Raw genomic sequence first — 23412 nt, 5'->3', positions numbered from 1 at the left:
ACATGTACACGTTTGGTCATGGACTTTCCACGTCGGCAAGGTGCCCTGGGTGTGTTCAGCCTGTTACATGCATTGTCTGTTTTAAAAATACACTTCTGTTTTCACAGGAAATGTACAGTTTGCAAACATGTGTTTGGATTTAGGAAAAAGAACAAGGTTTAGCTTAAGAATCTCACAGGAAGATAACACTGACCTCCCAGGTGAAAGTCGGTGGTTGTTGGACCCATCCACCACTTCGTACGCTCACCCTATTCGGACTTTCGCCGCCTTAACTTTCATTGTTTTCCCTCCGACACTCCCAGGCAACATTGCAAATAACAGGGACTGGCTGCACATCACACCAAATGTCAAAGGAGGGCTTTTTCATTGATGTCTGACACTTAAAGTCACTGCCCAAGCGCCAGATGTTGATGATTTCAGAGTGAGACCGGACAACTTTTTATTGTTCTGCTACTTTTTGGCACTGAACCGGTTCCACATTCTTCAACATAGAAACTTCATTCAGACATTAAATATGTTAACCCTTTGAAACCTGGAGCAACATCACTTTTCTTGTGCTCAAACCTTTGAACCCTGAGCTGATCGGTGCAATTTATTTCAAAAACATGGGAAAACAGACAATGGGCAGCGTAGTAAGAAATCTCCCACAAATAGCAAAAATTAATAGATTTAGAAAATATTTTTTAAAAACTGGTGAAAAAGTATAATTATAATTATTATTACATATTTAAAGTTATGGTACAGAATTATTAATTTTTAAGCACTTTTCCAGGTTTTTAACTTTCTTTTTTTTTTTTAATAATAATTTCCTTGTTTTTAATTTTCTCTTTTCACTAATTTCTTGCATTTTTTTGCATCATTTCTTCTTTCATTGCTCAGTACCTTCTTCCCATGTTTGTGAAAGAAATCAAGCCAATATGGTTTCAAAGGGTTGAACACAGTTCTCATGCCTGTAATTCTTCCTGACATAATGTTTTCTAGGATTTTTGGCCCCATTCTAGTCTCCATTTTAGTCTCACGTGGCGGCGGAGGAGGGCTCACCTTTGGTGGGGCGTATTTCCTCGAGCTTCAAATTGTTGTGCTTTCAGTTGTAGTAGGTGTTTCAGAGGACGTGTTTTTCACAGTGGACAAAGTCTTAGTTCAACTACCTGCAGCAACAGCATTCTTGTCATCTTTCCTTCTGACAAAATCAAAGTAATGGGAATATTTCCAGCTGCTTAGATAAGTGTTTCCATCTTCATAATTAGCTTGTTGCTTTGTGATGTGCCTGTGCAGCGTGAGCGAAAATGAGTCCGCTGATGTGATGTTGTATTTCAAGTCTGTAGTGATGTGATAAGAAAAGTAACATTGTAACAAGTCGTTTGGTTTTGGGGTAACTGTGATATTATTACTGAAGTTTTATTAGTAATTTTTTACACTACACGATGCTGGAAAAAGTAATTTTAGTACTTAGATGAAAGTATGGGGACCAAGTAAGTGATTATTGATGTGGGCCTCAGAGGACAATGAACTGTCCAGGATGACACAATGTCTCTTAACCTGGGGGGAAGGATGGACTTTGGGGTTATCAGTGGTCAGAGAAACTATGCAGTTTAGCCAAAGTTGATTTAGTACCCACAAGAAGAAGCTCAGTTTTATCACTGTTATGTTTGAGGAAGTTGTACGAAAGCCAACATTTATTATCCAATAAACAGTCAGAAAGGGAAGTGGGTGGAAGTAGGCTTGATGGACGATAGAGCTGGGTGTCATCAGCATAGCAGTGGAATTGAAAGTCAGATTTTCTGAAGATATGGCCAAGAGGTAGACCGTAGATAATAAATAAAAGGGGACCTAAGATGAAGCCCTGAGGAACACCACTAGTAACTGGAAAAGAGTTGGATCTGCGGCCAAGGAGACATCATTTAAACCAGTCAAGAGCAGCACCAGTGATACAGATGGTAACTATTTTCTCTCTGGTCTCTAGATAAAGAATACTCAGACATTCAGTAAATGTTTCAATATATTACATCTTTATTCACAGCCGTTTCTACACAAGCAAAACCATCAGTGTCACCTACAGTAATTTGAATTTAGAGTGATTCAGTACATTCAACTAAAATTTCTCTGTGTCTGTTTGTGTGCATGAAAGAGACAGAGGTTGCCAAATGAAAACATACAGTATTAATTATTAATGTGAGCAGCAGGAGAGTGAAGAAGCATTGTGTTAGTGGGATCAGATGGGCAGCAGTGAGGAAGAGGAGGAAAGGTTGGTTACTGAGAGACAAAGAGATGAAGGTAGGCGAAGAAGGCTATCGGGAGACGGAGTCGGGACTGGATGCGTCCTTTTTGTGGTCACATGACAAATCTGAGAAAGGGGGGGGGGGGGGGGGGGGGGGGGTGTTGAAAAAGGGAAGAAAATGGAAAGATGGTGCAAAGCCACAAGAAAGAGAGAGAAGAGTTAGTGCTGTTAGCAGTGATGAGGTTCACAGAAATCAGACTGTTGTTATGGAAATGTCAACATATTAGTAACAGACTGAGTGTGTGTGTGTGTGTGTTTATTTTTCAGTAATCAAATTTCAATGCCATATTTTTGGTTTAATTATACATAGTCTTGTTGAATCTACGCCAATATTTTACACAACCTTAAAGCTGGAATCGTCAACTTTGGTAACTAGAAAGCAGAAAACAGAATCCAGTGATTTCATGTCCTGAGACAAATATGTAGCTTTAGCTTCCAACTTCATCCGTCTATGGTTTGGTGCTGGACAGGTAGTGTACAGTGGATTTATCAGAGGTTAAAAAGAGCAGCTCAGGCGTAGTTAAGACCCCAGAGAGGTCAGAAATGTCCTCAACGCTGCAGAATTTTAATTTAAACCTGATACAGGTGCTAAAAACGACTCCTTTTTATATAAAATTTGAGTCAATATTAATATAAAAACATTGATTAATGCAGTTTTAAGTTGTATTAAAGAGCTCACCGTTTTATTCTATGTGTGATCCCTGCAGAACTTGACCTTTATGTTGAAGATTAAAATCCTTTTTGGTTCGACCACAAAAGGTCGTCATAATGAAATGCACTTCTTCTAAAGTCGACAGAGGCAAAAATAAAACTCACAAAAGTATTTTTGGTTTGATTTTCAACTGTTCCAACAATCACCAGCTCTGGTTTGGTTGATATAAACCATGGACCCTGTATGATTTACCAAAAACGCCTATCCAAGTCATTCCCACAGAAAATTCAAAGCTGTTCTTGATCCATATTTAGAGCGTGTACATGCATGGTCTCATTTAAAAGCCAACACGCTGACGTTTTCCCTTGACAGTCAGAATCACTGTAAGTGCTTCTGTCATTGAGTTACACAGGTTTCAACACACTGAGATTAAAAGTTTTTTTTCACCTGAATTTTTCCTTGGAAAAAGCTGCTGCAGGTGACTGTAACTGGGAGGTACTGGCTGGTAAACACCATTGAACCAAAGTATGAGAGCTTCTCTAGTCCGAGCTCAAATTTCATAACAATACTGTAAAAAATGACGATTTTACGTGTTTTTCTAGGCGATTTCAAAAAGGACATTTTGGAGACTCCAAATTTTATAACAAAAATCTTAGCTTTCCAAATGGTGGGGCAGCACATCTCACAAAATCAAGATAATCATTCATTTAATAGTAAACACACTGAATCTGGTGCATATATAGCTTAATACATGCAGACGACATCTGGATATCGGAGCATCCCAGTCTGGCATTCCATGGTGGCAAAATCCAATATAGCTGCCACCTAAAAATTATTTCAGCTATAACTTTTAGACCAGATGAGCTGCAAATACAAGCTTGGTGTCTCCTTAATAGTTATTGACCAAAACAAACACATTGGAACGCTTATTTTTATGATTCGATGCATCTGGATCCTTAATTTGCATATTTCCAATATGGCGGCTACCTAAAATAAGTTTTGTTTTTCTTTAAAACTCTTCTGGCAAACTTGATGTCAATTTCATATTTTTAAGCATTAGAATTTGTAATCCAGATGTCTTTGTTGATTTGTAACACATTTGGTGCTTTTATCACATAATCAATGATTTTTCAGCCATGCCGCCACACTAACTGATGTGCAGCATGTTTATATGGCATAAACACAGCAGCTGTGTGAAAAGCAAAGTGTGTAACTTCCAGTTTAATTCAGCCAGGTCGATGAGAAAGCATGCTGACTCTATATACCCTAAATTAATCTTAAAGGGAAATTTCGGTTTATTTCAACCTGTCTCCTGTCGTCCTAAATTTGTTTCAAGTGACTAGTCACATAAAAATAATAGTTAGCATGTTAGCCGTTAGCCTAGATACAGCCGGGGCGCATAGTAGCGTCAGACCTGTGATGCTTTGGAAAGCAGAGCTAGATGGTAAACAAACATGGCAGCACACCGGTAAGGTAAGACAACACGTTTACATGTCGTTTTCTATATGTTCTCTGACATTTATCCTAACGATATGAGGCGGTCTTTGTGGAAAAAAAGCTTGTTTAGTGGACTAACTTTGCACTTGAAGGTTGCCCGTTCACTTACGTTTTAACAGGTCTGACGCTACTATGCGCCCCGGCTGTATCTAGGCTAACGGCTAACATGCTAACTATTATTTTAGTCACTTGAAACAAATTTAGGACGATAGGAGACAGGTTGAAATAAACCGAAATTTCCCTTTAATTTAATTTAAACAGAGTCTGGTGGATTTGTGACGGCAATTTGGGGCCATTTCTGGTTAAACAAAAAGGATCTTACTCTTCAACAGAAGGGTCTGTCTCTGTTGTGTGACAAAATACAAACTTTTAATTTTAGCATTACATTTTAATTCATTTGAAGATTGAAGCTTTACTGAGATATAAACTTGTTCTCAATCAGGGTTTATTGAGATGAAGTTGAGTGAAATAATACAGTGGTTGAGATTTAGTGTATTTAAGTTTGCCAATTATATTAATGTAAGTGTGTGTGTGTAAGGCCGACAGTATACTCCAGATGACGTTGAAAATGAAATGTTTGCGCAGTGTTTCGGGCTCACAGCCAAACAGGAGCACTGTGTTTGGTGTTCGTCACCACAAACAGTAAAATTCCCTCTAAAACACACCACTGACAAACAGCGTCACGTTACCGGCTGCTCGTCTCACTTCCTTTTAATGACTCTAGTTTCCTTCAGTCAGATCTGTAGTTGCAGCACCACTGTAAACTTGAGGAACATCAGATTTATTGTGCAGTATATTGTCGGCCACAGCGTGCACGTTTTTCCGTCTTTACCCCCTGAGCTGTTGCTCTCTGCCACTCCTCTCTCCTGATTGGCTAACAGCAGACTCGCCTCATTCCCATTGGCTTCCTCTGGCCCATTGTGATTGGCCCACAGGGAGGCGGTGGCATAGAGCTGTGCTGTGATTGGACTCAGCTGGTCGTCTGTGTCACAGAGCCCCGCCCCCAGAAGGTGCTGCTCCACCCCCAGCTGAAGCTCTGAGGAGAGAAGAGCACCTCTAGTGGAGAGACGCTTCAACTACACACACGTAGACACACACGATGGGAAAAATCCTGAGTAATGAAATTTGTTATAAAAAAAACTGAATTCAAACTTAAAATGGACGAAAAGACAAAAAAAAATCCAAACGAAGATTAACAAAACAGATGAGCAGCTTCCCCTCAACGACATCTTGTAAAAAAAAAACAACAAAAAAAAAAAACGTGGCGGTGTTTAATCGTATGTTTAGGACAGAAGGTCGCTGAGTCAGTGTACAAAATCTCCTGCTGTCCACAGACATTAGCTAACGCTAGCTAACAGGTTCTGTTGTCTTGTTTTAGACGATGGAGGAAGATGATATGAGTGGTGCGTTGATAAATAAAAGAAATAAATAAATAAAACTGAATGTAGCGTTGTGTTATCCAGAGCAGTGCACTCTCAGAGTGGCAGAGCGCACTCTGGACACATATCTATCAATAAAGCCAGAACCTGATCAATTAACTAAACTTCAAACATGCCTTATGGCCGGTACACACTGTGCGATTTTGGGCTGTCCCAGACGAAACATGACCATCGTGGGAGAAACGTGGCGATATCTTTGGTCGTGGCTCTAAAACGGTGGTCTTACGTCGCACTGTGAGACAGGTTCAAGGACAGCCGTTGTCAACGTCTTGCGACCAAAGATAACCTGAGATAAAATTCTGACAGTGTCAGAAACTGTCTATCTGGAGGTATTGTTTCTCTGGATGGCTTCTTAACTCCCATTTAAAACAAACCTCACAGACTGCGTTCTTTCATTTGCGCAATATTGCAAAAATTAGGTCAGTCCTGTCTGAAGAAGACGCAGAAAATTTGATCCACACGTTCGATACCTCTAAACTGGATTACCGCATTTCCTTCTTATCAGGGAGAGGGATCCCTCCTCAGTTGCTCTTCCTGAGCTTTCTACCACTTTTCCCCTGTTAAAGGGTTTTTTGGGGAGTTTTTCCTGATCAGCTGTGAGGGTCATAAGGACAGAGGGATGTCGTATGCTGTAAAGCCCTGTGAGGCAAACTGTGATTTGTGATATTGGGCTTTATAAATAAAATTGAATTGATTGAGGCATGTTTAAAAATAAAATAACAGTTTGAATAGAAACTGCATGTCACCCTGATCATAAAAGATATTGTGAGAATAAAAGCTAATTACATTAATAAAACATTTTTGTCTGGTTCTGCAGTATGTAGCTGGAAGCATTTGGTGCATAGGCAGTTACTCACGAGGCTATTAGATAACTGGCCTACATACACACACACACACACACACACACTCTCAGACGGGATCAATAAAAGAAAAGCTTTTACTGTCTCCACTTCCCGGAACTCAGCACTGCACTCACTGGTGGAGACCTCTGCACACACACACACACACACACACACACACACACACACACACTGATACAGAGCATGTTTTTCTTCCTATCTGTCCTCCTTTCCTTTAACGCCCCCCCCCCCCCCCAAAAAAAAACAAAAAAACAAAATAAATAAAAAACAAAAACACCTACAGACTGATTAGAAAGACTTCTCTGCCCCACACACAGACACACACACACACACACACACAGATCTGAATGATCTGAGATGAAGGTTGTGTTACGTCAGCCTCTGTAAAGTGTTGCTGTAGCAGAGCTGCTTCCTCTGTAACACTTGTATAAATTATTCAGAGCAGGCGATGATAACAAAATGACAACAACAACAACAACAAAGTCTTTTAGAGATAAAAGCCGTCAGACAGATGCACTGACATGAAGACGCTCCTCAAAACATCACAACAGTGTTCAGTAGTGCAGAGACAAAACAGAACGCAACTTATATAAAACCTGCAACAGTCAACAAACACACACACACACACACACACACACATTGCTGCCAATAAAATATTAACAAATAAATGAACAGTAGGTTATTACAATAACTAATTTTAATATCATGAATCCGACTGTCTCCAGAGTTATCAGAGGGAGGTGTCTTTGCTTCTGTCGCACTTTGTATCAGCACGAATCAGCAGTTTTATCACATTGAAGCTACGTGTAGAATTTTAAAGTTTCAGACTGTCCAGGTGAAGAGAGCAAAAAGTATACTTGTAGACAGTTATCATTATTATTATTAATTATTAATTTATTTATTGATGTTTTTATTTAACATAAAACTTCAATTAGTAGCACCGGCTATTATTTGCTTCAATCCCTGAACTCAACAGGCCCATATTTGGGACAGGCCTTTGATTCCTCTCACACAAAACTGTTGCTCAGCAAAGATCAGGAAATACAGTCTATTTTTTTATTTAAACCAGTATGAACTGCAATAGAGGAAAGTAAGGAACCTAGCCTGGAAATCTAGACTCAAATCTAGAAAGATTTTGAGTCTGGCCCTCAGTGATACACCCTTCCTACCCAAGAGGCCGCACTAACTGAGGCATATTAAATGCCGCCGCACGCAATTGGATAGATCGATATCCAGTCCAGGGGTCGCGTTAACCGGATATTCTTGGTCATTGACCGTTTTTTACAACAATGACCAGAAAATCTGAAGGCCGTTGGTCATTTTGACCGGTTGCAATTACCACCCCTGCCCACTTGGCGGCGGAGTGCACAGTCAGTGGTTTAAGTGGCTGCCGTTTTCACACTGCAGAGAAAAAGTCATTCATCTGCTTCATGTAGCGTTGTTGACATAACACCCTGGACACACCGGACGTGGAACCGAAGCACAGTGCCCAGCAGCAGAGGCAGTTTTCAATTGGCGCCCATGTTAACCTATCTGACTGTCCACACAGGCCGCTGAGCAGAGCGGAGCGCCCACGGAGTAGAGGCAGCGCTTCAGTTCGGCGTCTGGTCTATTTTTCACGGGAGCCGCGAGCGCTTCTGTCAAGCTGGATAGAGCGGATCGTACCAAACAGGAAGTCGGACACAGAAAAGACGAAAATAAAATAACAGCAGCACGCACTGAGGAACGTGAGGAGAAAATACCGTGTTTATAATTTAAAATAACACAACAGTGCATAACCGAACACATTTTTCAATACCATAATCACTTCATTCCAATTTTAATTTTGTGTCACCGAGCCTACAGACATAACTACATAACGCCCTGGACACACCGGACGCGTTAGTGCCATCCGGTGTGTCCAGGGCGAAGCCTAATGGCACGGGTGTGTGGATGTCTGTTCATCTTTTCGTTATGTCCTTATTAATGCACACTTTCTAACTTGCTTGTTGGATTTATTAAAAGCGAACGAATGAAAACTAAATGTCTTTGAATATCTTTATTATCATTTAAAAACGAAAATTAAAATGACCGGTAAAAATAGATTATGACCAGATTTTTATGACCCTGTCGGTCAAAATGACCGGCGACGAAAAAGTCTAGCACAACGTCTGATCCAGTCAGAGCTAAAAACAAGGTGACGTATTCATTGCACTAAGCCCCATTTATTTGCCGACCAGTGGGGCTAATTGATATATTATGCTTTTGCCATATCGCATCGTCAAAACGGCAAAAACATCCTTCCTGGAAGCGAAGGCTTCTAGGGCAGTCTTCTGTTCCTCTCGTGTGTAGTTGGCTTAGCGTTTCTTCCAAAGCTAAACTGAATGGACGCGGTCCTTCGGCAGTTGCCATCTTGGCTGTTTACTTTTCGACTCCTACGGTGCAGCGCTGTCCTCATCGTGTTACGCCCACCCAGAGCCCGCCTCTGTCAGATAGACTGATCTGATTGGTCCGATGGCGATTCATCAGGCTCTGCTCGTCGGGGCCAGATCCCCGTGCAGAGCAAATTTGAATTTCCTAGGGGCGGGGCATCTGGATTTCCAGGTTATAAGGAACCTCCTTTGTGAACAGACCGTCATTTATGTCGTGGTTCACAAAAACATATTAAAGCTTAAATATTGAATTAATACACAAACACGTGTCAGGTGATGTTCAGCAACCAGCAACACAGTTTCAGACAAAGTCACCAAACACTTCTTTCGTAAAATCCCGGAACCGGTTCAGATGATAAATTTCAGAGGTCATATTTACTCTCTTTTGTCACTCTTAACTATGTGAGTCACATCAGAATATCACACTCACATATAGAGTATCGATCACTGAAAATACAAACCTGTTTACTACTATTTACAGATGTAAAGAACAACATCAGAAAACAAAAGTGTATCTCATAATTAGTTTCCATTGAGTTCTGTCCACAGTCTGTTTTATGGATCATCCAACAAGGATGCTCACTCTGAACAGAGACGCTGCTGTCAGTTTCTAATGTAATTTCTCAAACCTGTGAGCAAATCCTGGGAAATAAAAGATAACAGAAGTAAAAGAGGAAGCCTGGGAGGCAACTAGGGGCCCCATAGTTAAAAAACAACCCATCAGAAGTAATCGCTGTACAAACACCACCCTCCCCCCGTCACCCTGACAGCTCTGACACTGACAGATACTGAAGACTTGAAGAAACACAAGTGAAGGGTGAAGCTGGAAATAGTGTCAGACAACAGAAAGACTTCAAATGAAACCAAACAAACAGAAATTCAATAAGAAAAGCAAACATATAGAAGTCTGAGGAATCAGGTGTGTACACAGCTGCAACAAAACCACCAGCGCATGACATGACAGACCCTGAAGCACAGAGTCAGAGCAAGTTCTTACTGAGCTATTCATCACATCTATAGCTCTGAACAAATCACATAAATCCACATACATATACTGAGTGATAAAGCAGCTGCAGAGGGCATCTGTTAAAAAGAAAAACCTTCTTTATTCTCATTTATTTGATATTTAGCTGATTAGATCATGTTTTCCAACAGTGTTCAGACTGTTGGCCCCGTCACGCCTTAAATTAGACTGACCGCACCTCGTTTCTAACGGACACAAGACGTGTCCGTTCCTAATGATCCAGAATTAAAGACTTTTAGCGTGAAAGATATGCTGTGACTTTAATGAAAGAAATAAAAAACATCAACAGTGGACTGAGTCTTTCTGCACTCACTGACATTTCAGCCCTGTTTCCACCAAGCAGTTCAGTTCAGTTCAGTTCAGTTCAGTTCACATTGTTTCTGTTCCCACAGTGAAAAGTTGTGGATCGTACCAACAGAAGCGTTCCTTAGCGTCCCCATGTTTGGTCCCCCCTCTGTTGGGGTACCTAGCACACAGATCTGGTACTAAAAGGTGGAGCTAGAAACCCTGCAGTCTGATTGGTCAGTAGAGGACGCTCACTCTGGTTTTATGTAACCTCTGTTCATACATCAGTAAACTACAACTATAAAATGAAAGAGAAAAAAATAACTTCATTCACTGGGCCGACTGCCGGCAACTTTTAAGGTGGAACGTTAACTTGTAATGTTACTCAATGCATGAGTTGATGACGTGAATCCATCAGCACACCTTAAATTTCACTGTGACAACTTTGACCATCACTTTAGTTTTTATATGACACACACTTTTAGTAATGACTTTAAAAATATAGATTAATTTGGAGCGGATTATGTGAAGGTCATATATTCTAATCCTCACTTCCTGTGGGCTACAGCAACACTAAACCCCTGAGCTTGCCTGAGAAGGACTAAATGCACAAAGCTGCTATTTTTAAATATCCCATGGAGAGAGACTCTCACTGCAGCCTGTTCTATTTTGTTGTGAAAATGTGGGCGTGCAGCCTCGTTCTGTGGACGATAAACCAGGTGCAGACTTCCATCTGTGTCACCGCTGATGAGGAAATACAGCGAGTGCTGGACGGAGCAGTGAGTGACAACAACCCCGCCCACATTTAAGAGGACTGTCTGAACACACCGAGGGTCTAGGTACCATGTCTGAAGGCTTACTGCTGGTTCCACAGGTGCTGGACTGAAAGGGTTTGGTGGAGACGGAGCTTTAAATGCAGCTTGTCAGCCAAGTAGAAACTTTTCTATCAGTGCTGCCACGTTTTAGGATTGCATTGCAAACTTGTCTTCATTAGATAGGACAGGTACAGTGTGACGGGGGTAGACATGCATCAAAGGGGCTGTAGGTTGGAATGTAACCCATGGCCACTGCAGCAAGGACACAGCCTGTACTTGGGGTGCCCACTCTACCAGGTGAGCTGGTGGGAACCCCAAGTTTTAAATTCTTGTAGCAGTGTCTTTGTTGTCTCTGACATTATTTGCTGCAGGTACTCTGGATCCTCCACATGATCCTCAAGGGGAAATGGATTCATGTCACTCCTTGCACAGAGCGTGTTCTCTACACTCTCGGATATCGTGCACATTTTGCTAAGTCTCGTGAGACCAGGCTGAAAACTGTTCTGTGATTACCTTTCATGGTGGGCGGGGCGTAGGTGCTCTGCTTCCTCTGAGAGGAATCTGAAGCCTGCACAACAGAGGGGAAAAAACTTGTTATAATCTGACCCTCGAACAGTTTCCCCACACCATGCTGATTTACATATTATTAAAAAAAAAGGTTCAGTAAAGGATGATTTAAAAATATTCTAATCCAGTGTACTTAGAGCTATAATGTGAACACAACAGTTATGTAACGTTGCTTGTAAATAAAAACAAATATCCAACAGGAGACAGGATAAACAACAGTGTCTTCCTGATCTTATTATAGTGAAACCATATTGACTTTTCAGACCAGCCATCACTGATCTGGCAGATTGTCCCCTGAGTCTCTGCTGTGACCTTTTAACTCTTTAATGTCCTCACTAAGACAAAGCAGTTTTCTCTGCAATAATAACAAGCAATGTTTTGTTTTTTAACAGACTCCCTATTTTTGAAGTGAAGGCCTCAACCAAACAGTTGTGAAACATTAAGAATACATCCAAATTACAAACCCTCTACTGCAGGGGTGTCCAAACTTTTTTGAATGGGGGCCAGATAAAACAACTTGAAAATACCTAGGGGCCAAATGATTCTCGCATCAATTGCAACCATTTTAATCTTTTAATGAACCATTACTACTTGATGCCTGTCTACAAACTCTATGATAGTCCTTTCATTCAGTATGTTTACATGACACTTGAAAAAAAACAAATTATTGCCTTAATCCGACTATAGCTGGAGAACTGCAGTGCATGTAAACACGTTACTCCAACTAATATCGGAGTTCTTCAACTCAGTAACGTGTACATTACGTACGAGATGAACAAAGCTGTACGATTATCCATCTTGCTGTTGTTCGAAAATGCCGGTCTGCCGCTTACTCCAGTTGTTTATTATTAAGTGACGTAATAGGTCAACCGGAAAGGGGGCCGTATTAACCCGCTGAAACGATGCATATCACCACCTAGTGTTTACGAGGAGGACACGTTCCCGTCAGTAATTCAATTTTCTCAGTTGCTTGTAAACTGGGACAAGGACAGAAGTCCGATCAGACGCCAGAATCGAATTTTGAGCATAGCTCGATTAAGCTGTGCATGTAAACGTACTGATTGTGAGATGAAGGGTAAAAATGCGATTAACCATTATTGTGTAAAGGGCCACATATGGTATATTTTGAAAGTCAAGCCGAGGGCCAATTAAAATTGGCCCCCGGGCCAGACTTTGGACATGCCTGCTCTACTGTAACGCTTGTAATATCCTCCTGAGACCCTGTGTCCTCATATGGGTTTACTTGACCTTATACTTCATTCGACTTAACCTAGACCTGTTGTCCTCATTCGTGGACAGGGACATCTAGTGGTAGTAAGAGCACAATACACGGATCCATGTAAAAACAAGATGGCAGCCACTCTGCCAAGTCAGTGCCGACCCCGACACAAAAGTAGAGAAGGTCCAAAACCTGATCACAGTTTGTGGCTGAAACTTGTTTATTAGGAAGTACTTGTTTGAGGACACTGGGACTTTCTTATCATTGAGGTTTGTTTTTTATACTTATTGGGTCCTACTGATCCCAGATAGCTAGTATCATCGTCTCATTTGAGGACACTGGGACTTTCTTATCGTATCTTATAATAATAATACAAATAGGACAAAGATAACTCGATGACAGAAAATGTCGGTGAAAGATGACCAGAGATGATTGGTCATGGACCAACGTGTCATCTGTCATGTCTGCTGGCCAAGTCATGGACAGATTTTATGACTCCACCATCACCTTATGTGACATAGTGACTGTAGGAACGAACAAAATTGTTGTGAGGTCTGCAGGTCTACTGTTCACCTGCATCTGTACGTATAAACAACATGAATACAAACCTGCGCCTCTCCGCTGGCGTTGTGTTGATCTCCACCATCTGCAGAGAGAGATGAGACGGCAGCAGTGAGCTCTTTCTGCTTTTATCAATTTGACATTTGAATATTTCTAACTTGATGGCACATCGCTGTTTCTGAATCTGCACGACGGATTTTTTAAACCCAAACAAACACAAGCTCTGGGATCAAACAGTGTCACTGGATCTGATAGGTCAAACCACGTCGATGAAGTTGGGCTGTGGGCTTTCATAGTCTTGTTTCGTCCTTCCTGTTGAGCACACTTAGTTAGTTGCTGCGATTTCTTACTTTGAGAGTACATTTTGTTCTGGAACAACAGCGTGTTAAAGGCATACTGTGCAGGATTTTCCTTAAAGTGAAAACAAAACAAACAAATAACAATATATAGACTCACACAAAAGTAATTCCTCTCAATTATCACTTATGACCCACGAGCCATGTGTGGCAGTGTCTGTATCTGCAGAGACCTGCCCTCTGCCTGTATTTTCTTATTTTCCATCTTGTTTGGTTTGTTTGGGACGTTCGGACAAATTTCCCCAAGGGAACAATAAAGGATATCGTATTGTATAGGTATGTGTATACCGTCAAACTATAGGTGGTGATGTGAAGCCATCAACCAAGCCCGAAGCTTGGTCTCTACATAAACAGTCTCTGTCTCTTTCCTCTGCTCTATGGATACAAGCTGCAGGTCTGTTTGTCTGTTTCATTGAGCAGAGATCCTGCTTGAGACGAGATTTAAAGGCGTGAACAGAGTCAGCTGATCCAATGCTCAGTGGGAGGCAGTTCCAGAGCCTTGAAAAGGCTTGATTACCCTTTGTCTTTAACCTGGACTCTGGAACAGTTAGAAGACCCAGACCAGCAGACCTGAGGGGCCTGTTTGGACACCAGGGTGTGAGAAGCTCAGATCAGTGAGAGCCTTGTATGTGATTAAAGCACTTTAAAATGGATTCTAACAGAGACTGGACGCTAAAATAAGTGTGATGTGTGAGGATCATTAGCTGCTGAATTTTGAACGGTTTGGAGCTGATGAGTAACTCAACTGTTTAGGCAGCTGGACGAGGCATTACAGTGATCAAGGCGGGAGGATATTAGAACACATATAATGTTCTCTGTGTTACCAAAGAACAGAAGTGACCTACATTTGGAGATGTTCCTCAGCTGGTGCAAACAGGACTGGACTACGTTCTTCACATGTTGCTCCAGGCTCAAATTACCGTCCAGAATAACACCCAGACTTTTTGCAGCTGATTCTACGTTGGGAGTGAGGGGGCCGAGGAGTGGTTGAATTTGTTTTGAGATGTGTTCAGGGCCGATGATGAGAACTTCTGTCTTTTCAGAGTTGAATTTTAAGAAGTTTTGGGACATCCAGCTTTTATGTCATACAGGCAACTATGAGGAGAAGTTAATTTACTGGTGTCAGAGGGTTTAAAAGTCAGGTGGAGCTTTGTATCATCCATGTAGCTATGCAAAGACATATGACGACGTATTATCTGTCCCAGGGGGAGCATGTACATTGTGACCAGAACAGGTCCCAAAACTGATCCTTGTGGTATTCCAAGTTTTGACCGAGCAGTTCTTGAGGAAAATACCCCAATGGAGACAAAAAGTGTCCTGTTGGTTATATACGCTCAGCGGCCACTTTATTAGGTACACCTTGCTGGTACCAGGTTGGACCCCCTTCTTTATTCCTGGTGTCACAGATTCAACAAGGTGCTGGAAACATTCCTCAGAGATGTTGGTCCATATAAGTAGCCATCAGAAGATGGGTACACTGTGGTCATAAAGGGATGGACACGCTCAGCAACGATACTCAGGTAGGCTGTGGTGTTTAAACCATGCTCAGTTGGTACTAAGAAAATCTCCCCCACACCATTACACCACCAGCAGCAGCCTGAAGCGTTGATACAAGGCAGGATGGATCCATGCTTCCATCTGAATGTGGTTTTTCCAATCTTCTATTGTCCAGTTTTGGTGAATTGTAGCCTCAGTTTCCTGTTGTTAGCTGACAGGAGTGGCACCTGGTGTGGTCTTCTGCTGCTGTAGCCCATCTGCTTCAAGGTTGGACAAGGTGTTGTTGCTTCAGAGATGCTCTTCTGCACACCTTGGTTGGAACCAGTGCTTATTTGACTTCCTGTTGCCTTTCTATCATCTTGAACCAGTCTGGCCATTCTCCTCTGACCTCTGGCATCAACAAGGCATTTTGGCTCACTGGATATTTGCTCTTTTTGGGACCATCCTCTGTAAACCCTAGAGATGGTTGTGCTGAAAATCCCAGTAAATACTCAGAGCAGCCCGTCTGGCACCAACAACCATGCCACGTTCAAAGTCACTTCAATCACCTTTCTGGCTGATAAGCTATTTGCAATAACAAGCAGTTGAACAGCTGTACCTAATAAAGTGGCTCATGAGCGCATGAAGAAAACCAGTCCAGAGCAGTTCCAGTCACACTCGCCCACTGTTTCAGTCTCTCTATAGGAATGGAAAGGTCAGTGGTGTCAAACGCTGCACTGAGGTCAGCAACATTAACACAGAACATACACGACAGTGTGTGTGTTCATAGTGATGAAGGAAAAAACTCCCAGATTTCAAAACTCCCTCCAGCTCAGTTTCAAAACAGCAGCTGGGAGCTGGAAGATTTTTGGCTGTGCGGTGAATAAAACAAAATCAGGGAGTGTATCCTTAAGAAAGAGAAAAAACATCTACCCAGAGGTTTGTAGTCACTCATTACTCAGTGTACCTTTATTTGATACTTTGAGAAAACATCAGTATTTATTGGTAAAACTTTATTTCAGCAAACTAATTCAACAACTTCGACATCTGCACTTTTTATCCTGATGTTATTATTTGTTTCGAGGCCACACGTGTGCGGTCACTTCTTGTTTTTACAGCTGCCGGCTGGTTTCCTGTCAGCGCTGTACTGCCGAAAAATGAAATGTATGTAAATCTCTTCAGTGCAAAGATAACCTTTGAGGCTGTAACCATCAGTACACGTCTTATTCTAGAGATCGACTTCTGTCTTAAAACTGAAGATACAGTGTTTGTCCATGTTTAGATGTTTCTGTCTCTCAGCCTGAGCGTATGGTTTGTTCTCTGCTTTCACACCTGCCCTGTTTGGTTACAATCCTTTTCAATAGATATCATTAACTGTGCAAAATAAGGCTGCTGTCAGCCCTAGAGTGGTCTCCTCTGGTCTGAATCAGGGACTCATGTTGTTCCAAAGTTGTATAATTGCCTAGAGTTGGTTCGTGTTCTCACGGCAGCATTTACAAGAGGACCAGATCAAATGCCTTGTGTGAGAAAGCTGCTCTTGATTGGTCAGAATTTCCATGTGGGAAAAATCCAGGAAGTAAAGCAAACGTTGAAGAAGAGTACACTTGCAAGATAAATGTGACACTTTCTAATGTCACAATGGAGGGACAACTACGCAGGTTGATTTTAGCGCTGCTCATCGTGGACTATATTGCTGTCATTGTTCATTTTAGTCAAAGCATACAGTTTGAAAACGAGGCGCGGCTCCAACTAGAAAACAATGTTTTGATGCATTGGATGTGCTGAATGTGCATATTAAGGCAGTACAGGAGGAGGTGCACATTAATAATCCTCCAGGACTGTAACATGCTCATGTTTAACCCAAACAATGTGTCATGTGACTGCAGTTGCTTCACATCCAGGTCGGAACACCTTCTCACCACAAACCAACCGCACCAGAGTTCATTCGTTCATTAGTTTAAAATTTTTTAACTATCTCTCCGGCTGATTAAACGCTTGTGACAAAACTAAGTCCGACCTATAAATCAAAATACAAAAACAAAGTGGATCCATGAGCAGTGTTCTGGTTCTTGCTGTGGCAGTTACGACGTCGTCACTGAAATGGCGGAGTAAGATTCTTAGTGATGAGGCAGGTGTGCTGTTATGCTGATTTAAGCAAACTCTAAATGTCTTGTTGACCAATCGGATCGCATGGTTGGAAGTATGTGTTGTATAATGGCGTCTTGAAAACATCTCCTGCACCTCTGGAGCTTCGTACGACTGTATTGGAACCAGCCTCGATGAGCTGAGCTCACAAAATGGAATCAGGCCGATGATTCAATCAGTCAGTTCCTGAGTAGAGGGATTTATGGGAGCTGAGAGCCAGCACACACACACACACACACACACACTGTAGGCATCCATCAGTCCGGTCTGAACGCTGAGATCACTTACCAAAAGCTGCAGCACAAATCTAATAAAGTTTCCATTATAGCTGCTCAGCTCTCCCTCTTTGTCTCTCGCCCTCCCCCTCTTCCCCTCCCCTCCCCCTCTGTCTCACCTGTGCCAGGTTGTCTGTAGATCTGCAGAGTGGCAGGAGTTGGTCTTCTGCGGCGGATCTGAGGTAAACACACACACATATTTCCATTGTTACTCCTTTACATATCCTGACAGGCCTCCCCTCGGCCCTGTGATCCAACACAGGTGTGACAGTCCTTCAAACCTTTAAGGCCACATATGATAAACTCACCTGTGTCCTTCGTCCCACATCACCTCTGTTTGTTTGTCGTAATGATCTCGCTGCAGTTTTATTGCCGTTGTTCTCATGTTTCATCTCTACTCGTTTAATTTCTTCCTCCTGATCTATCAGCTGTACTGTTTGTGTAACGAGACACTCCTGACTACTTGCCTGAGCTGTCGCCGTAATGAGGCTTTAAAAACACAAAAATCAGTTAATTAGAAAAACCAGCTGGAGCTAACTGTGCCTGTTCTTACACTGTAAAAAACACACACTCCTGAGCATCTCATTAGCTGCCTGAACACGCCAGGCGTTGGTTTAATATCCTGAATGCCTCTTAAAAATATAACAATCCACTTAAAGTTTTAGAGACAACTTAATTTTGTTTTTAAAAGTTTCCCACAAGCTGCTCCGTATCAAGTGGTGAGAACAGCACGGCCAGCAGTTACTGTACTCCGAACAACTGGTATCAACCTCCTGTTTAATTTCAAAGATTATTTTTTGGGTGTTTTTTTGGGCGTGTTGCAGTAGCAGCACGGGGCTGCAAGCTGGAATTGAACCTGGGGTCGCTGCAGTGAGGACGGTGCCTTTGTACTCTACATACTGAGCTACTGGGCGTCCCTGCCTATTAATTTTTATTCTTCTAACCCATTGTTTTAAAATACACGCTGTAAGCATGGATGGACTGGTGAACAAACCCACTGGGGCCCAAAGTGTTAGCGACCCCCCCGGCCTTCGTCTGTAAAGCGTCACCCAAATTTAAGGCCCTGACACACCTCACTGACGGTTGGCTGCTGGTCAGTGTTGAGCCATTGCTGAATGTGTGTCGCCCTCGTATGTGTGGTGTGTCCGACATCGTTGCCCCTCATGGGCCCCCATCACTTTTTTGGCTGAGTCAGCATGTTAAATCGGTGACGGTGGAGCCCATCGGCGAATGACATCACTCTGATTGTCAGTTCAGCTCAGCGCACAGGAAGAGAAGTGAATTTAGTGAACGTGGAGCTAAAGTCCAGAGGAGATTATTTTTCTCTTTGGCAGAAACGTTTCCTGATGGTTTGTGTTACTGTTTGCTGTCACACAGTAAATATGCTCTGTTCTTTACACACTGTTGTGTTCTTAATGTGCTAACTGGCTAACTAGCATCAAGATGGTCTTCCACACCAGCAGATGTTATTTCCCGTCATGCGGGTGCAGAATGTACGCGCTGGTTGGATGTCAGCTGTAGACTTTTTGGCCAATATCAGGCAACGCAGCAGAGGGCCCTCGGTGCCACCAGCTCTCTGAAGTCGGTTTGGTGTGTCTGGACCTTAACGTGTGTCAACTAGTTTAAGACTCAAAATGACCACAAAGAGATTCAAAGAAACTGCAGAGAGATGCAACATAACCACAAAAACTAGCAAAACAGCCAATAAGAGACACAAAACAACCACAAGGAGACACAAAATGACCTCGAACAGAAAGAAAATGGCTTCTAAGAGACAACAAAAGTTGCATAACGACTAGAAACAGACAAAACAACCACAAAAAGTAACATAAGGACTACAAAGAGACAAAAACACAACTACAAGGACACACAAAATGGCTTCAAAGAGACACCGAACAACCACAAAAAGTTGAATAATGACTATAAAGAGATGCAAAACAAGGACAGCAACAAAAAATGATTTCAAAAAACACAAAATAACCACAGATCAAAGGCAAAACAGCCAAAAAGAAACAAAACGACCACAAGGAGACACAAAATGACCACAAAAAGTTGCATAACGACTACAAATGACACAAAATGACTTTACAGAGCAAAGTTATCTCTAAGACAAACAAAATGACCACAAAAAGTTGCATAACAACTGCAAAGAGACGCAAAACCACCACAAAGTGTGTGTGTGTGTGTGTGTGTGTCCTGCTCCTTGGTAGAGGAGGTGGTGGGGCCTTTTGCATATCTGTGCTCAGGGCCTGCTGTGTCGTAATGTGCCCGTGGCTATCAAAGGACATTTAACGCAATCTTCCTGACATTAACATGAGGAACATGACGTGTGTTCTCAGAGATTTACAGGTTGGGCCAGAATAACAAGATATATCAAGACAGATAAAGTAACGACTGACTTTATCCTGCTGATCCTTAAAGAAAACTGTAGAAGCAAACAACAATGTCGCACTGCAGGAATGTAAATGTTCATGGTCACTCTGGAGGAGAGACTCGTTTTACAACATGGTATCTCATAAAACCATCGCTGAACTTAGTCTGAATGCTGACGGTTACCAACGCAGGGGCTCCCCAAACAGCCACAGAGGGGCCCTAATCTGTCACTGTTCATCGCCAGCAACTTCCTGTTTCCAACGAGCAAACAGTTCATAAAGACGTCAGTAAAGCAAAGAGCAGAGGCCTCTCAGAGAGCAGCCGTAACTCCTGCTGCAACGTTTAATGTTGTGAAAGACCTGCTTCTGTTTCCTCTACTGGAGGTGCCATTCAGAATCAGATTACACCTAAAGTACTCGAGTATTTTGTACATTTCAAGCGTTAAATTGGCCTCTCTACAACCCTCTTTAAGTTAAGAAAGATCATGTGTTGATATACAATGTTTCCCAGAATGCCTTTCAGCACTCCTCCACCCCCCTGCCTGAGAGAACGGGCGTGAACTTGTTGCAGTCAGCTGCAGATCTGCCGTGACGGGGTTAAATTTAACTCGTATTTAGTCGCTTGAACTTTCTGTGTGTTCACATTTACATCATCGGGAACATTTGTGACATAAAGAAAAGTTGAATTAAACGCGTCTCTTCAGGAATACAAAATAAATCAACATTAGACGTGTTTATTTTTAGTGTTGAATAGTTTTAAAGAGTATTTTAAGGTGGGTTTACCCTTTAACTCTCCACAACCATCTGCTCACACAAACCTTTTAAACCTTTGCCAAAAAAACTCCCATGTGTCACACGCACAAGCCACTCAAATACGACGGACCCATTAAATACACATGCTGTCACTCAGATACACAAGCAGCAGTTTTCATAAGAGCCACTTGTGCACACATGCTGCTCTGCACCCACACACAGAAAATTCCAGACAAGACTTACAGGATAACACATAGAAGCCCCATTCAGCCGTCACATGCATGCACCCCACTCACACACACTCACATGTTCGGCGGCCTGCGGGTCCAGCTGTCCCTGCAGCGGGGGTACGGCAAACTGGATCTTCTTCGGACTGCTGGGCTCCATTATTACTGACTGAGAGATAGAAAGAAAGACAGACAGAAAGAGAGAGAGTGTGTGTGTTTATGTGTGTGTATGTGTGTGTGTGTGTGTGTGTTCAGGAGGGAGGGAGTACAGATGGAGGGAGTGGTCTCCTCTCGGCCGATGGGGTCCATTATCACTAATTGACAGACTTAAAGAGAGAGAGAGAGAAAGAATAGGAGCCGAGTCATTGCAGCATTTTCCAAAACACACTCTCTGATGCAGAATGAATTTAATAATGTCTGAATGTGTCTTTGAAATGTTGTGATCTTATTCTGCGTCATAACAACCGAAAAACAGAGGTGGAGGAAGAATTTAGATCCTTTAAATCATGAAGAACACTGTGAAAATACTCTGATGAGAGGAAAAGTCCTTGTGTAGGTATCATCAGCAGAATGTAAAGTTTCACATGTAAGAATACGCATTGTGTTTTTATTTTTTGGATTAATATTTCTGCTGCATCATTTCAAAAAACAAAAAAAATCAATTTTATTTATAAAGCCCAACATTACAAATCACAGTTTGCCTCAGAGGCTTTACAGCATACGACATCCCTCTGTCCTTAGGACCCTCACAGCTGATCAGGAAAAACTCGTCGTTCAGAACAGATCAACATGATAAATTAACAGTAATCCATGTGACACAATGAGACAGAGAGAGAGAGACAGAGAGAGAGAGAGAGAGAAGGAGAGAAGGTGCCCAGTGTATTATAGGGGGGCCCTCCAGCAGACTAGGCCTAAGTCAGCCTAACTAGGGGCTGGTACAGGGCAAGCCTGAGCCAGCCCTAACTATAAGCTTTATCAAAGAGGAAAGTCTTAAGTCTAGTCTTAAATGTGGAGACGGTGTCTGCCTCCCGGACCATAACAGGAAGATGATTCCACAGGAGAGGAGCCTGATAGCTGAAGGCTCTGGCTCCTGATCTACTTTTGGAGACTTTAGGGACCACGAGTAACCCTGCGTTCTCAGAGCGCAGTGTTCTGGTGGGATAATATGGCACTATGAGCTCTCTAAGATATGACGGAGCTTGACCATTTAGAGCTTTATAAGTTAACAGTAGGATTTTAAATTCAATTCTGGATTTTACAGGGAGCCAGTGCAGAGAAGCTAAAACAGGAGAAATATGATCTCGTTTCTTAGTTCCTGTTAGTACACGAGCTGCTGCATTCTGAATTAGCTGGAGAGTTTTTAAGGACTTACTAGAGCTACCTGATAATAGAGAGTTACAGTAATCCAGGGGAGCGTATCTATGTTTCCAGGGTTCTATGTTTCCCGCTCAACCAAACAGGAAACATAGAACCTTTTTTGTGTAAGCGGGGAACATAGAACCTTTTTTGCAGGGTTAAGTGGGGAACACAGAACCCGGGAAACATAGGGATGACCCCTAATCCAGCCTAGAGGTAACAAAAGCGTGGACCAATTTTTCTTTGTGAGACAGGACAGGCCTATCTCACAAAACCCATGTTGTTGTGTTTTGATCCTCAGGGCCACCATAGTACATGTTTAAGGTTGTGCTCATTCTAACCCCTTCATATCCTGTTGGGTAGTTTAGTCTACAGTGATGCATCATGTTCTATAAGACCATCATATGTTTGTGGCGTGGCTGTCCTGTCAGAACCACGTATCTGTAAAAGGTCAGAGACACAGTGTATTTTCTGCTTTGTGACCTTCCCAGCTGATCCAAGAGGGTTTTCGAAGAGTTTATTTATTTTAAGAAGTAGGGTAATTTTCTCAGCACGTAAAGGAACATTTGATCCTTCAGTTTATCACAAACATTCAACATCAACACATCTGGAGATACATGGTTTTCACTGGACAAGAAGAAGATGAAAAACTCTAATCTGAAAAGTAACTACAGCTGTCAGACAAATGTAGTGAAGTAAAAAGTACAATATTGACCTCTGAGTCATAAAGTGGAGGAGAAATATAAAAAAAGGAAATACCCAAGTAAAGTACAAGTACCTCGAGTTTAAGCCTAGAGTTCCAGTGTGTAGGATTCAGATGACATATTGGCAGAAGTTTATACTT

At 42.1% G+C, this 23412-nt stretch overlaps 1 protein-coding gene across 2 annotated transcripts; it reads right to left on the bottom strand.

The window, feature by feature from the left end:
• Positions 1-1986: 1986 nt before the first annotated feature.
• Positions 1987-21459, bottom strand: LOC117248210 (protein phosphatase 1 regulatory subunit 1A-like). Of its 2 annotated transcripts, XM_033613031.2 has the most exons (6): positions 21292-21459; positions 17980-18037; positions 13656-13693; positions 11775-11829; positions 5260-5463; positions 1987-2344 (listed from the first exon to the last, which is right to left on the bottom strand). In XM_033613031.2, exons 1-6 carry the CDS (start codon positions 21370-21372, stop codon positions 2289-2291), a joined length of 492 nt encoding a protein of 163 aa, XP_033468922.1. In that variant the 5' UTR covers positions 21373-21459; the 3' UTR covers positions 1987-2288. The 2 variants fall into 2 exon arrangements, with proteins under 2 accessions (XP_033468922.1, XP_078016933.1); XM_078160807.1 differs by lacking the exon at positions 1987-2344 and having other exon boundaries at positions 4679-5463.
• Between the last annotated feature and the right edge of the window lie 1953 nt (positions 21460-23412).

The sequence above is a fragment of the Epinephelus lanceolatus genome, chromosome 17 (assembly GCF_041903045.1).
Source record: "Epinephelus lanceolatus isolate andai-2023 chromosome 17, ASM4190304v1, whole genome shotgun sequence".
Classification (NCBI taxonomy): Eukaryota; Metazoa; Chordata; class Actinopteri; order Perciformes; family Serranidae; genus Epinephelus; species Epinephelus lanceolatus.
Note: the sequence above shows the minus strand (reverse complement) of the source record. Positions and strands in the feature narration are given on the sequence as shown.

Excerpts from the sequence above, each read along its gene's own strand:
- LOC117248210 (XM_078160807.1), bottom strand. The coding sequence starts at position 21,372 with ATGGAGCCCAGCAGTCCGAAGAAGATCCAGTTTGCCGTACCCCCGCTG. Across the intron at positions 18,038-21,291 it reads ACCCGCAGGCCGCCGAACAT|ATCCGCCGCAGAAGACCAAC; the intron begins GTGAGTGTGTGT and ends TGTTTACCTCAG. Across the intron at positions 5,464-11,774 it reads CGCCCCGCCCACCATGAAAG|AGCTTCAGCTGGGGGTGGAG; the intron begins GTAATCACAGAA and ends TTCTCTCCTCAG.